This window comes from Trichechus manatus, unplaced genomic scaffold (genome assembly GCF_000243295.1).
Source record: "Trichechus manatus latirostris isolate Lorelei unplaced genomic scaffold, TriManLat1.0 scaffold00016, whole genome shotgun sequence".
In the NCBI taxonomy this organism is placed as follows: Eukaryota; Metazoa; Chordata; class Mammalia; order Sirenia; family Trichechidae; genus Trichechus; species Trichechus manatus.
In genome coordinates, this window is record NW_004443952.1 from 27527153 (window position 1) to 27540610 (window position 13458).

Below are 13458 nucleotides of genomic sequence, written 5' to 3' on the forward strand. Positions count from 1 at the left end.
CAACACATCAACAATATCCTTACTCAACCTTGGATTCCCTGTCACCAGCTTCCTTGTCCCCTTCTGCCTTCTGGCCCTTGTCACTGGACTACTGTACCTCATTAGTCCCATTTGGTTTTACGGGGCTGTCTTGAGGTTTTATTTTATGGGCCTTGTTATGTTGAGGCATTTTAGGAGAAAGTAGGCTCTACTAACTCTAGCTTGGGCTCCGCTCAGAAGCAGATTTTATCAAGAGCATGGTTCCTGATAGTCTTCAGAACCTTCTCTTACTGTGTGAAGGCTACTGTAGGGAAAAGAAAGAGCTTATGAAAGAAACAGCCTTCCTGTGCTGTGGACAGGTGCACAGCTGTCTGAGAGTGACAGAGTCAGTGTACTAGTCTTCTGATCTGTTGGCAGTCTTGGGCACTTTCCTGGTTGTGCCCCTTAGGAGTTCTGTTTATTCTTTTCCTCATCCATCTCAAGCCTGTTCCTCAGCTCAGAGGTAGAGACTTTGGGGAAGTCGACACTGACGAAGGGAATCTGGAGAGTGGAGAGGCGAGGAACCACAGAGTGTGCTGTCAAGGAAGCCCAGCTGGGAGAGATTCCAAATGGGTATGCCGGCTGGGAAGCATCCCCATGCGCCAAAGAGTAACCCCAGGTTATGGCTTAGTGAGTCTTGAGGTTGGGAGCATGGTTTTAAGTGGCGGAGTCAGACCGTATTGTGGTGTGTTGAGGAATGAACAGTAGTGAAGTGGAGAATAGGCACCAGGGTAGAGGGAGGGTGTTTAACTAAAAGCCAGGAGAGACTTGAGCATAAGAGTAGACAGAAAGGAAGGCACCTGAAAGAAACAAATGTCCATGCCCCTGAGAGTGAGTGGAGGCTTCAGGCAAGGTTGGCATGGATGGGTCCTCAAGCAGGCAGGGGGGGTGCTTTGGGTGGCGATTAGTGGGGGAGGCAGGAGAAATTGGTTTTCTCTGAATGAATCATGTCATTTGTAGAGTGAGGTAGTAGAAAAGGAGCAGTCCTGTCTTTCCGTCAAGATTTGGCTAACATTGTGGCTTTCAAACTCTGTTTTTTCAAGTGAAATTTTATACATAATCCTTTGTCATAAAATACATAGACGGCCTTCTTCAAAGTAGAGCCCAGTGTGTATACCTCTGCCGTTGGAATAAGCCCACCTACCCCGCCTGTGCCCTCTGTTTGGCCAGTGGAGCTGTGAGCTGTTCTCTTAGGAGCACCCTAGAACTGGCCTCCTTGTCCCACAGCACGGGCCGCCCGAGCCCAGCACTCTTGCATGCATGGGTTGGCTTGCACTCTTCGGTTTCTCAGTAACAAACTTCAAATCATACAACCCAACTGCCACAACCAGATAGTGCCTGGTCCAGTGAGTCCCACACTTTGTCAATATGACAGCATTGCCACATTGCTAGTATATTCACAAGAATAAATAATAAAACATATGAAAGAAAATATACTGAAAATTTTATTTTGCTGTCTTTTGTCTGCTTGGTTCTGCCCCTCACCTATTTTCTTGATCCTCTAAAGTTGTTTTTTTTAAACTCATATAAAAGAAAATGTATGGACATATTAATCTTTCCTCTGTCTTCTGCCTTTCTCTTTCCTTTTTATCCCTTTTAACATAAATGGGAGTGTTGCATAAACAGTGTCCTTCGACTTTTTTCTCCCACTTAGCAGTGTATCCTGGAGATGTTTCCATGTTGAAACATGAAATTCTTTGTTCTTTTTCCACAGCACTGCTGTATTACATTATTTTATCAGTCCTCCATTGATGGACTTTTAGGTTCTTGCTGCTACAAAGTTGCATTGTAACGTTATATGTGTGTTGTTTCATGTGTGCGGATATGAGATTATGTCTGGAGGGTAAATTCTGGATGTGGAATTGCTAGGCACTTGTCATTTTTATAGAGACTGACAAATAGCCCTGCATAGTGATTTTAACGTAGTTACCTATCCCACCAGAAATGAATGAAATGTGTTATTTTCCCACAGCCTCCTCAAAATGGTGTTGTCAAATATTTGCATTTTTCCAACCTGATAGAAAAATGACCCCTCAGTATAGTTTTTTTCACTGCCTTTTAAAAAACATTTTATTGTGTTTTCAGTGAAAGTTTTCACAGCAAATTGGTTCCCATTTAACAATTTCTACACAGTTTGTTCAGTGACATTGGTTACATTTTTCACAGCGTGTCAGCTTTCTCATTTCTGTTCTGGTTGTCTGTTTCCACTAGTCTAGTTTCCCTGCTCCCTTACCTTCTCATCTTCGCTTTTGAGTATAGTTGGCCCTCCGTATCTGTGGGTTCGCAGATTCAACCAACCGTGGATCAAAAGTATTCATGGGGGGCAGCGGGGTGGACCAAAAAGCAAAACTTGAATTGGCCGTGCGTTGAGCGCTGCGCTCAATCAGGCATCCCCTGCTGTAGCCTCCCGCCATCTCACAGATCCTCCGTCTCTCTCCAGCACTTCGGCATCGTTGGCCTCACGTCTTGTCTCTATTCCCCAGACAATACTGTATAATAACTGTTTACATAACATTTACATTGTATTAGGTATTATAAGTAATCTAGAGATGAATTAAAATATATGGGAGGATGTGTGCAGGTTACGTGCAAATTCTACGCCATTTTATATGAGGGTTCGCTTTACCCTGGTCTGTCCATCTGTGCTGAAGCAGCAAGAGTCCCCGGTAATTCCAGGAGACTGTTTTCTCACCTTGCGGAATCAATTCTTTTGGGTGTTAAAGCCAATGCTGAGCTGGACAGGGGAGGCTGTGGAGATGGGGCCTCCACAGAGCCTTTTTGTCTGTGGAGGTAGAGCACATGGTGGTCCCCGGTCCCCTTTCACCCAGGGCCTTCCTACTGTTCTCCTCACTCTTCTCCAGAGCTTCCATGCTTTGCAAACGGCCTGGTTTGGAGGCTGGTCTCAGTGTTACGGAGCTGTTTCCAATCTCTTTGGGTCTCTCTTTGCCCAGCCAGGTGTATCTCCCACCCTCCCTTCAGCCCTTGAAGCCCTTCCTGGTACCTTGTTACTAGGTGGAGTCAAGCTGCTGGGCAGCATTCCTGGAACTCCTCAGGGTCTTGTGGGGCTTTCTGCTGGGTTTCGCCCTTCCTACATAGGTGGATCTTGTCAAGCAAGCATAGTAGCAGGCCGTGTTCTTCTAGGTAGGTCTTGGTGACTGTGATGGCCTGCAAGGTGTCACCAAGTTCACCAAGAGGCAGAGGCCTCTCTTGGCTTCCTGTGGTTTCCAGACCAGAGTAGCTGAGTAGCCCAAGAGAAGAAAATCCCGGAAGACTGTGACTTAGGCTAGGCTGCCTGTGGCCCTGGGGTCGATTCTCTTGGGTGCTTTTCTGTGAGGTAGATTTTCATCTCATGTACAGATGGTGTGTGTTTCAGTTATAACCTAAGGTTTACATGAGGTTTCTGTGCCTTGTTTCAGATACAAAAGCATGTGAGATTTGAAGGGTTTTTAGCAAGGTTTTCGTCTTAGAGCTCAGTTCTAACCGTCTTGGTACTCAGTTGTGTCCTGATGGCCAAAGCTAGCTGTGGTGTGAGGGGGCTGCAGTGAGCACTGAATACAGTCTTGCCTCAGCCTCCCTGAGTGGTTGCATTGTTTGCCTGCCAGTCCAACCTGGAGACTGCAGGCCCAAATGCCAGGCTGGGCTCTCCCAGCACCCTCCTCCTACACCTCCCCAACCAGATCCATGTGTCCTGGCTTTTGTCTCGCCAGCATGCCAGTGTGGAGAGCACCCCTTCCCTCCAGTCCTCGGCCACCTTCTCAACAGCAGCAACCTCTGCCTCGAGTGCCACCTCCTCAGGGGTCAGCCTCCCCAGCAGCATGAACACCGTGAACAGCCTCTGCCTGGGTGGGACCACTGCGAGTGCACCCAGCAGCAGTACCAGGGCTGCGCCCTTAGTCACCTCAGGTATGTGCTCCATAGTCCTTTTCTGCTGACATCCCCCTGCCTTTTCTCACATGTGGGCACTTGGCTTCCCAGGAAGAATCCCAGAGGTGGCTGCCAGGATAGGATGAGTAGCGACACGCATCAGACTGATCTCATTCTGGCCCTACCATTGCTGGGTTGTGGTGGTGTTCCAGCCTCATGAGGAGTGGTTGGAGCCTGGATCTTCTGGGTGGTGGCTTAGGCAGGCTTCCTGGCAGTCTTTGTGCTCCTCGCTCCTCTGTCTTTTCTGTCCTTGTTTTTCCCTTGAGCTGAGGTGACATGGTGACTTGTAGGGCCACAGAGCAGCAGTATCTTGGGCTGCTCCCAGCTGCTCTGCGTGACTGTCAGCCTGCCGGACCTGGGCAGTCTGTGTGGGCAGAGCAGACTGCTTTGGTAGAAACTGCTAAAACGCACCTTGGCCACAGCCTCCCCCTCCTGGCTCTGCCTGGCTGGCCTCCCCTCTCCTGTTCTGAGGAGGCAGCTTGTTCCTCCTGTTCAGGTTTGCTCAATGCAGCATGACCTTTGGGATGGGGGAGTGGTGCTTCTGTCTGGATGAAGGCCACTTCCCTTCATTAGATTTTTGCCTTTGCAGGCAAAGCGCCCCCCAACCTGCCCCAGGGGGTGCCTCCATTGCTGCACAACCAGTACCTCATGGGCCCAGGAGGACTGCTTCCTGCCTACCCGGTGAGCGCACGGTGGAGCTCTTGGCTGGCCCCAGCCCCCCTGGCCTCAGGGGCTGGCACCTGGCAGGACCTGGTGAGGGGGGCCTTGGGTTGGGCCGGGGGTGCCCAGCTTAGGCTGCTGTTCCTTCCCTAAGCCCCCTTTTCTCTGCTCCTCTGATTCCTGGCACGCTTCTCACATCTAGACTCCTTCAAGGCAGAATAGATACTGTTCCCACAGCAGTTGATCCAGGCCCCTTTCCTGGGTGTGCCCTGTGCCCTCAACCTTGTGATGGCTCCCCTGATGGGCCTGCGCATCCCAGGGGGTGGGGTGTGGTCACCAACATACCCTTTCTGGTCCTTATGCAGATTTATGGCTATGACGAGCTCCAGATGCTGCAGTCACGGCTGCCGATGGTGAGTGTGGTGTGGGATGGTGGGCCAGGGGCAGTCAGGCTCTTTTACATGTCCCTCTTCTCTTGGCCTTTATTCCCACTCTGCCTGGCCCTCAGGATACGTGATCTAAGTCCCCCTCAGCACCACCACTTAGATAGCTGCTTCCATTTGGTGTATGTGCCTGAAGAGACCATAGCTTGGGCACATGAGTATCCTTTCGTTGTCCCTGGGGAGCTTGAAGGTCATTGGACCTGGGTCCCCAGTAGGCAGGTCCCCCTACTAAATGTGGGCCCATCTTTCCATCCCTACTTTTTTTAAAAGGAAAAACGGTATAACACAAGACATGGGCATTACCAGGCTTACCAGGCCTTGGAGTCTTATAGTCTTCCTCACCCTTGAAGTGCCATTCTGTGTCTCTGGGCTCTGGGGTGGCCATTGGTTATCTTGTGATGGCAGCATTGCTCTTCTACCTCTAGCTGGGTGAGTGGCTGGAGCAGACCAGCTTCGTCTGGCCTCCCATCGTTTGCTGGTCCAGGGTGCTCCCTGGTTGTTGCAGACTCACTCTGAGCCTGGGCTGCCTCTTGATTCTGTGTTCCCTGGGAATGGCCACGTGCACAGGACCACAGTAGAGGAGACTGGGGGCAGACATGCTTCCTTCCTGGATAGCTACTCCCTTCTTGGTCTGGCATTTCCCGGACTCCTAATAACTTCAGGAAGTTCAGGATACCTGTCAGAGACTGTCAGATGGTAAAAATCAGTTTAGACACCAGTGTTCACTCCGCTAGATGTGATCTTCCTTGTTCCCAGAGGAAGACACTCTCTCCCCAGGGAGGTGCAACCTGTCCTACCTTTGCCTGGCAACAAAGAGCTTAGGGAGCTACAGGTATCTCCTGGTCTTGGCCTGGACCACCTCCCAGACACAGCTGCTAGAGCTCTTGTCTCAAGAACGTCTCTATCTTCTGGAAGTACTTCCTGAGTCAGAGGCCAGTAGCTGAGCAGCTTGTCCTCCATGTGTGCACCAGCAGCATGTCACACTGCTGGGACCTTCAGCTGTTGCCTACATCCCAGGAGGGCCCTGCAAGTTTTTTTTTATTTTAATTTTATTTTCACTTTTTTTTTTTTTTAATTGGACTTCAGGTGAAGGTTTATAGAACAAACAGTTTCTCATTAAACAGTCACCACACATGTTGTTTTATGACATTGGTTAACAACTCCATGCATGACATGTCAACCCTCTCCCTTCTCAACCTTTTTTTTGGTGAAAATACACATAGCCAAAGATACACCATTTCAAAAATTTCTACATGCACAGTTCAGTGACATCGACTACGCTCTTCCATTTGTGCTGCTATTCTCACTTTAGATGAAGGCTTACAGAACAAAATAGTTTCTCATTAAACAGTTACCCTGAAAGGTTTTGAAGATATGATGGCAGAGCTCCAGGGTAGTCCACAGACCTTAAGGTCTAAGGGCTTTATGAGGGAATGGGAAGTGGCCTTGGCCCCACATGCTCCTTTGGAAACCTCAAGCCATCTGGTCCAGTAGCTTCAGAGCATTCCAGATGGAGTACAAGAGATGGTCCTGAGTGAGTGCATGTGGGGCCCAGCCCTGGGCTTCATCCACAGTTATTCACAGCACTCATCTTCTTTCATTATTTTGTATCTTAGAAGAAATCCCCTCTGAGCCCACCTTCTGAGATGCAGAGCTTTCATTTCCCCTTTGGTCATTCATTAACTCCTGGTACTTTTGTGCTAGTTCCCTCCTTTAGATCTCATCCTCTGCAAAGAGGCTGCCCTTCTGGGCTTTCTCTGCTCCCATCCCCAGTGTGTTCTTAATAGCTCTGTGCTTTCTCAGTCCTGCCTTCTCCTAGGCCTCTGGGTTGAGTGGGTGCTATGGATTTCCTGGAGGTTATCTGCGATATGGCCAAGGAGGGGGTGAGTGCCATCCCAGCCAGAGCACCCATCTGGCTGTGACCAGGCACCGTTGGCCTAAGGAGCAGGAAGGCGTTCCCTTTGCTCAGAGGCCAGGATGCCAATGTCCAGGGCTGCCAAATTCCAGGTGGTGATTAAGGGCAGGACAGGCCTCCCATTCTCCACAGAGCCCTCTTTGCCTCCACACTGTATTGTATCTGCCATACTTTTCACTGGGCGAGGGCAGAGTGAGTGGTGAGAGGCCTCTAAGCCAGTTCAGGAACCTCAACACCTGAAGTCCTGCTTGCCCCTGTACCTGCCTGGCATTGGGGGCCCTGAGTTAGCTTGTTCACTTTTAACCCTTTAGGCACCTCCTCTTCTGCTGACTCTTTTTCAGGTTTGTACTGTTCAGTCCATTTTCTTAGCTGTTCTTCAGAATCTTTCACATAGGAAAAGACAGTAAAGTTGGTTAGGCCTGTGGCATTCACAGTCATCCATCTGTGGTGTAAAATGGGGATGTGTGAGGTTGGGCCCCAGTGGCTCTTCCTGGAAAAGGTGCGGGGCTGGTCAGTCCATCCATGTGCAGTCAGTCAAGCGGGGTTGCCACGCTGCACAACTCTGACAGGCACCACTCACTCTGCGTTCTCTGTGAGTGCTGCCCTCTGGGGGGTGCTGCCCTCTGGGGAGTGCACATGAGGCCCTGCGGCCTGGGTGCCACAAGCCTGGGCTGCTTGTTGAGTCTGCTGTCCTGAGGTGGGCAAGGCCATTCTGCTGATCGAGCCCCTGGTCTCTCTTAGGATTACTATGGAATTCCCTTTGCTACGCCTACAGCGCTTGCCAGCCGAGATGGGAGCCTAGCGAATAATCCGTATTCAGGTCTGTCTGTTCAGGGGATGAGGAGTGGGTGGGCATGGGACTGGCCTGTAGCTGATCACAGGAGTCTGGAAAGCAGAAGCAGAAGGGCTCAAGGCCTGTCTTCCCATTTTTGAGCTGGCAGCCAGACCTGTTTCTGTTTGCAGGAGCCAGGCTGGCTTGTTCCCTGGTTGGATGGTGGACATTGACCAAAATCAGTGCTCCCCTTTTCCTAGGTGATGTCACAAAGTTTGGCCGAGGTGACTCTGCATCCCCTGTGCCCCCCACCACGCTGGCTCAGCCACAGCAGAGCCAATCTCAGAGCCACCACACGGCCCAGCAGCCCTTTCTGAATCCTGCGCTGCCACCCGGCTACAGCTACACTGGCCTCCCCTACTACACAGGCGTGCCCAGTGCCTTTCAGTATGGGCCCACCATGTTTGTGAGTATTTGTCTGGGTGTCGTATCATTCCTCCCCATCCTTGTGTTGCTGGGTAGTTGAAACCCTGGAACCATATTCCAGTTCATGGGAGCAGAGGCAGGGAGGGAGGGAGGGAGAGTCATGACCCCACTGAGTCCCACCCAGGCCTTCAGCAGTGGTTTGGGCTGGGGGCGAGGTTACTTTCCCCGTCTGGTTTTTAACCCCAGCATGTGGTCCTCTAACAAACACATGGGTCCTCTGTGGTGGTGGGTTTGCCAGCTGCTGCGTAAGGCTAAGGCAGGGGTACCTGACCTGTTCTATCCTGCCTTGCTCCTATGCTAATGCCTCACCTGTGTACCCCACCAGGTCCCTCCAGCCTCAGCCAAGCAGCATGGTGTGAACCTCAGCACGCCCACCACGCCTTTCCAGCAGGCGAGTGGTTATGGCCAGCACAGCTACAGCACAGGTGAGGGGGGCCACCAGCAGGGAGACATGTGGGTAGGAGAGGCTTGTCTAGCTCATACACGTCTCTTGTACCCTGCCCATGCTAGGTTATGATGACCTGACCCAGGGGACAGCAGCTGGTGACTACACCAAGGGTGGCTATAGTGGATCATCACAGGCACAAAACAAGTCTACAGGTTCTGGGCCTGGCAAAGGTAGCGTCTGCCCCTCCTTTCCAGGATTGAAGCCCTGAGTAGTTGTCTCCTACCCTGACTCCTTCTTGGGTAAGGCTACCCCAGAGTGCCCTGGGGGTGTGGGAGGCGGGGTCTGGGGCTAGCTGCTTTGGGAAACAACTGCTTTTTCTTCCAGGAGTATCAGTGTCCTCAAGCACCACTGGCCTACCTGATATGACTGGTTCTGTCTACAACAAGGCTCAGGTGATGGAGGGCACAGGTGGACAGGTAGATTGGTGGGTGGTTCAGCCCAACCTGGACCTGACTTCGTCGTCTTTGCCTTGCAGACTTTTGACAAGCAGGGATTTCATGCAGGGACTCCTCCACCATTCAGCCTGCCCTCGGCCTTGGGCTCTACTGGGCCTCTGGCCCCTGGCACAGCCCCTGGCTATGCGCCCCCACCGTTCTTGCACATCCTGCCTGCCCACCAGCAGCCCCACTCACAGCTGCTACACCACCACCTTCCGCAGGATGCCCAGGTGAGCCCTCTGCTAGAGGCTGCCACCCTGCCCTGGGCTGGAGGCTCTGCTCCAGCCTTGACAGCCTTCTCTCCCCCTCTTCGTCCTTCCTCAGAGCGGCTCCGGTCAGCGCAGTCAGCCCAGTTCCCTGCAGCCCAAGTCTCAAGGCTCGAAACCTGCCTACAGCAGCTCTCCTTACTGGACAAACTGAACCTTGAAGAACGGTGGGGCTGACCCCAGGCAGGAGAGAATACACGGAGCCCGTATCTGGGAGCCTAGCACCCTTCCCTAGAATTCCTGAGACGTGTAACTATGTTAGCCGAACCTCTGTGGGGAGCCTGCCTCCCAGACTCACTGTTGTATGTAATATATTTATGTATGTATTTGTAAATGTGATAGAAGTCTTGGGGGAGCTGGGGTACGGGCTGCCGGTAGCTAGGCCTGCTGTCCCTCCTCAAGCCCATTCTTTCTGTAGCAAAGTAAGCCCCCTTCCCTCTGCCCTCAGGCCTTCCACACAGCCCCCTGCCCACCCAGCTGCTAGGGGCAGTCTTTGGAAGGGCTGGTTCCAAGGCAGTTTGGGTGTTGGGGTCAGGTACCAGCGAAGAATGACGACTTAATGTCGCTCGCTTGTAAACATTATTTGAGGTTTTGCCCGTGTATCCCTCTTTTTGAGAAATTGGCCCTTGTGTCATTTGTCATGTTCCCCTTCCTGCCAAGTCTTGATCTGGGAATAACAGAAATAGCCCCGTCTCATGTAAAACTGGGCACCTTTTTGTCTTCATATAGAGCAGGGGCTTCTGCTTCTGGTCTAGTCTTGTCCTCAGAGACCTGCCTTTCTCTGGCTGCCCATTTTTAAAATAATCTGAACTTGGGCTCAGATGCTCAGTCAGCTCCCCTTTAAAAAAAAAAAAAAATCAAAGATCCGCTTCCATCTCAGTGAGAGCACGTCTCCATGCAAAGGCTCCTCTCTTCCAGTTGTCCTTAACCAGGTGGGCGACTGTTTCAGGGGTTTTCTCTTTTGCCCAGACTCCACCTAATAAAGTTCTGAGAGCATGCATGGTCTCTGTGTGGTGACTGAGGGGTAGCTCAGGGCAGAGGCAGCCTTCAGTATGGCTCCACGTACTGTACTTCTCCTGACAACAGCTATAAAGTCTCGACTTCGTATTCTTTTCTCTTGTCTTGGCCCCAGTCAGCGTCCAGGGAGTGAAAAGGTAAATAAGGCTGAAAAGACAGCTAAACTTGACAGGGTATAGACAGCGTTTATCAAAGTTAACTTTGCTGTTCCTGCAACCCCTTCACAGATGTAGGGAAAGGGTAGTCAAACACCAGGGCAGGGGAATTTTTTTCTAAACCTCACCTGACTTTTAAAGTCTGAAGCAAAAAGCCAAGAATTGAGAGCAGCGTTCTAGGCCTGAGAGAATTAAGCATGAACAGGCTCAGTGCTACCTGGTTAACGTGTCTATCCTTTTGCTCTTCATCAACCATGCAATCTTGATTGGTGGTCAAGGGCTGTGGTAGAAGAGATGACTAGTGAGTCAGGGTGGCATGAAGTAGGCAAGTGGGTCCTGATGTAAATGTCTGCTCCAGAAAGTCCCAACCAACCACTCGCCAGAGGCCAGGATTCTGACTTCCCCAGCTGTATTCAGTTCTTCCCTCAGCAGAGAGGAATCAGGGGCATGAGCTAACCCTGTCTGTCCAGCAGGAGGTAGATCTCCCCACTTAGCTACTGTGCTCCAACCTGGCAAGCAGCTCAGGGCCTAGAGGTGTTGCCCAAGGTGTTAAACGGCCTCACATCAATCCTAAATAACCAGTTCAGACTAGGCTAATATGTGAACAAAATGAGAGCTACTTCAAACCCGGTAATCAGTCAAGTCCAGAAGCAGCCAGGGTCACAGGCTTTATCTTTTCTGCTTTTGGCCTCTAAAGTCAGCTGCAGTGGTCATTTCACTGGCTGCTGTTAACACACAGCTTGGGATTGTGGCTAGAAAAATGGGAAGTGTTCACAACTGAAACTAAACAGGGACTCTTATTAAACAATGTGATGTCTCCTGCCTCACCCCTGCTACTACCAGCAGGAAGTTAGGAAGACAAATGACAAAATGCTTGCCAAAGGAGGGCAGCAGAGCACCCCTCTATCCCTTTACCCACCTGCTCACACTGGCAGACTGTGCCCTGTTTTAGAGTTAGTTAAGCTTAAAAAATGGCTGAGGTATCTTTAAGAACCTCCTTTAAAAACTAGTAAAGATTGGGGATGGTTATTTTCCAGGGAGATAAGAGAGCTGGGCAGAATGTTATAAAAGGCAGGTCAGCAAGTTCTGATTTTTTTAGTTCTTCAGCTGAATCCTGGGCATACATAACCTGCAAGATAATAGTAAAGCTATTCAGAGACCACCTTTAGTTTAACACAAGAAAAAAAGAGGGTCATCCCATGGGGAAGTAGCAATACAGGTATATTTTATTTCACATTTTATTAGTAGACAGATGGGCAGAAAAAGACAAAATAAAGCACTAAAAGGGAAAGTCAACACAAAATGCATCAGATAATCCTTTCTCGTAAATTAAACCGAAGAAAAACAACTACAATTTCAACTAAGAAAACTATTAAAGTCAGATGTGTCCTTGCTGGTTTCAGAATAGTTGCATCTGAAAATTGCATCTGAATCTTTTTAATTGTAAATGTAAACCTTGTTTATCAGGATGGGAGGGGTGGAGTTAATTTTCAATGGAGAACTACACATTTTCCTCTTCAATCTCTTACTATATATGTCCCAAACAGAAGGAAACCAGCAAGTAAAGAAGCAAATAATTACCAGGGAAGGGGAAAAAAGGGACTACAGAAAAGTTTGGCTAACAGAAAAGAACTCTGGAATGATAGGAAATAGGGGGAGGAGTAGACTTTGAGAAAAGCAACAATGGAATCTTGATGCTGTACTTGTCTTTACCCAGCCTCGAACTACACAGAACTGACGAGCATCCGGTGAGGCCTCATGAGAATCAAAGGTAGTCTAAAAATGCAGGATCTTGAGTTCATATCACACCAAATCATCAGCACAACTGTACTCACAAGGTTCTGGCCTGAGCCTGATACCTCCACTCCCAAAAAGGAAAAGAAAAAAAAAAAATCAAGGGGAAAAAAAAAAAAAAAATCACGTAAGTTATCTCCCCCACAGGATGTGTTTTCAGGGACAAAGTGCAGGGCTCTGGAACCAACATGTGGGTTTTATAAGTCAGGCTAGGTGATAAGAATGGCTACCTGCTAGCAGATCAACACACTCCAGTCTTTTCTGGAACTGACTGTACCTCATCAGAGGCAAACCCAGTCCTCAATAATGGCTGAGAGGTACAACCTCCACCTGGCTCTCTGGCTCCCTGAGTCAACGTGCAACAGAGGCCAACAGGACCTAGTGAGACAGGGCTGATCAGCACAGCACCTCCCATAATACCAAGGTGCCTGGCCAGACCTGGGAAAGATGCTTCAGTAGTAAGGGGAAAGGCAGGCTTAACGTTAGGGCTCCAAGAGTCAGATCAAGCAGCTGGCTGTAAACGGAGGTTGGGGAAGGGGTGGTATCAGAGAGCACTGGAAGAGACTTTGGCTCCAGAAGATCTGCAGGTTTTCTGGATGCATCACTTAAGAAATGTGGGGAGTAAAAAGTTACTTCCAAAATCCTTCTGTGAGAGTTTATGGTCAGACAACTTAAGAGCGTTTTGTCATAAAGAGCCCCTTTGTTCCCTAAATCTGATTGGAATCACTAGATTCAGGGATGCAAGTTGCAGCCCTGGCCCCATGGGGGTTGTACATAAAGCTTTCAGGACGAGGCTCAACAATGTCCCGTATGAACTTTTTCACTTTAAACAATCCTACTCAATATCCGATCAAATATTAGAGGCCAGAGGGGGCAGCTGGGGAATAGTCAGCAAATGTTCGGAGAGTTTGAAGAGCAAATGAAAACCCTGAGATCAGAAAAGGAGGAGGAGCTAAGGAAGTAAGCATCCTAGAATCCATCCATTGCACCCCATCCAGAATCAGCCCTCTGGTTCTGAGCTATGCTCTGAAGCAAAAGATGACGCTAGCGCACAGGGATCTGGAGTCAGGCTTTGCTGTATTTTCCCTCTGAAAGCTGTGGTTTTACATTTTAGAGGTTTTCC

At 49.9% G+C, this 13458-nt stretch overlaps 1 protein-coding gene across 1 annotated transcript in view; it reads left to right on the forward strand.

Moving 5' to 3' along the window:
- The window catches only part of UBAP2 (ubiquitin associated protein 2), a 122819-nt gene extending 111218 nt beyond the window's left edge, over positions 1 to 11601 (forward strand). The window contains exons 18-27 of the mRNA XM_012554363.2: positions 3726 to 3921; positions 4532 to 4623; positions 4968 to 5015; positions 7702 to 7780; positions 7993 to 8198; positions 8544 to 8643; positions 8729 to 8836; positions 8991 to 9058; positions 9142 to 9333; positions 9428 to 11601. Coding sequence (XP_012409817.2) covers positions 3726 to 3921; positions 4532 to 4623; positions 4968 to 5015; positions 7702 to 7780; positions 7993 to 8198; positions 8544 to 8643; positions 8729 to 8836; positions 8991 to 9058; positions 9142 to 9333; positions 9428 to 9523 — 1185 coding nt within the window. The 3' untranslated portion in view covers positions 9524 to 11601. The remainder of the gene's footprint in view (positions 1 to 3725; positions 3922 to 4531; positions 4624 to 4967; positions 5016 to 7701; positions 7781 to 7992; positions 8199 to 8543; positions 8644 to 8728; positions 8837 to 8990; positions 9059 to 9141; positions 9334 to 9427) is intronic.
- The last annotated feature ends 1857 nt before the right edge of the window (positions 11602 to 13458 follow it).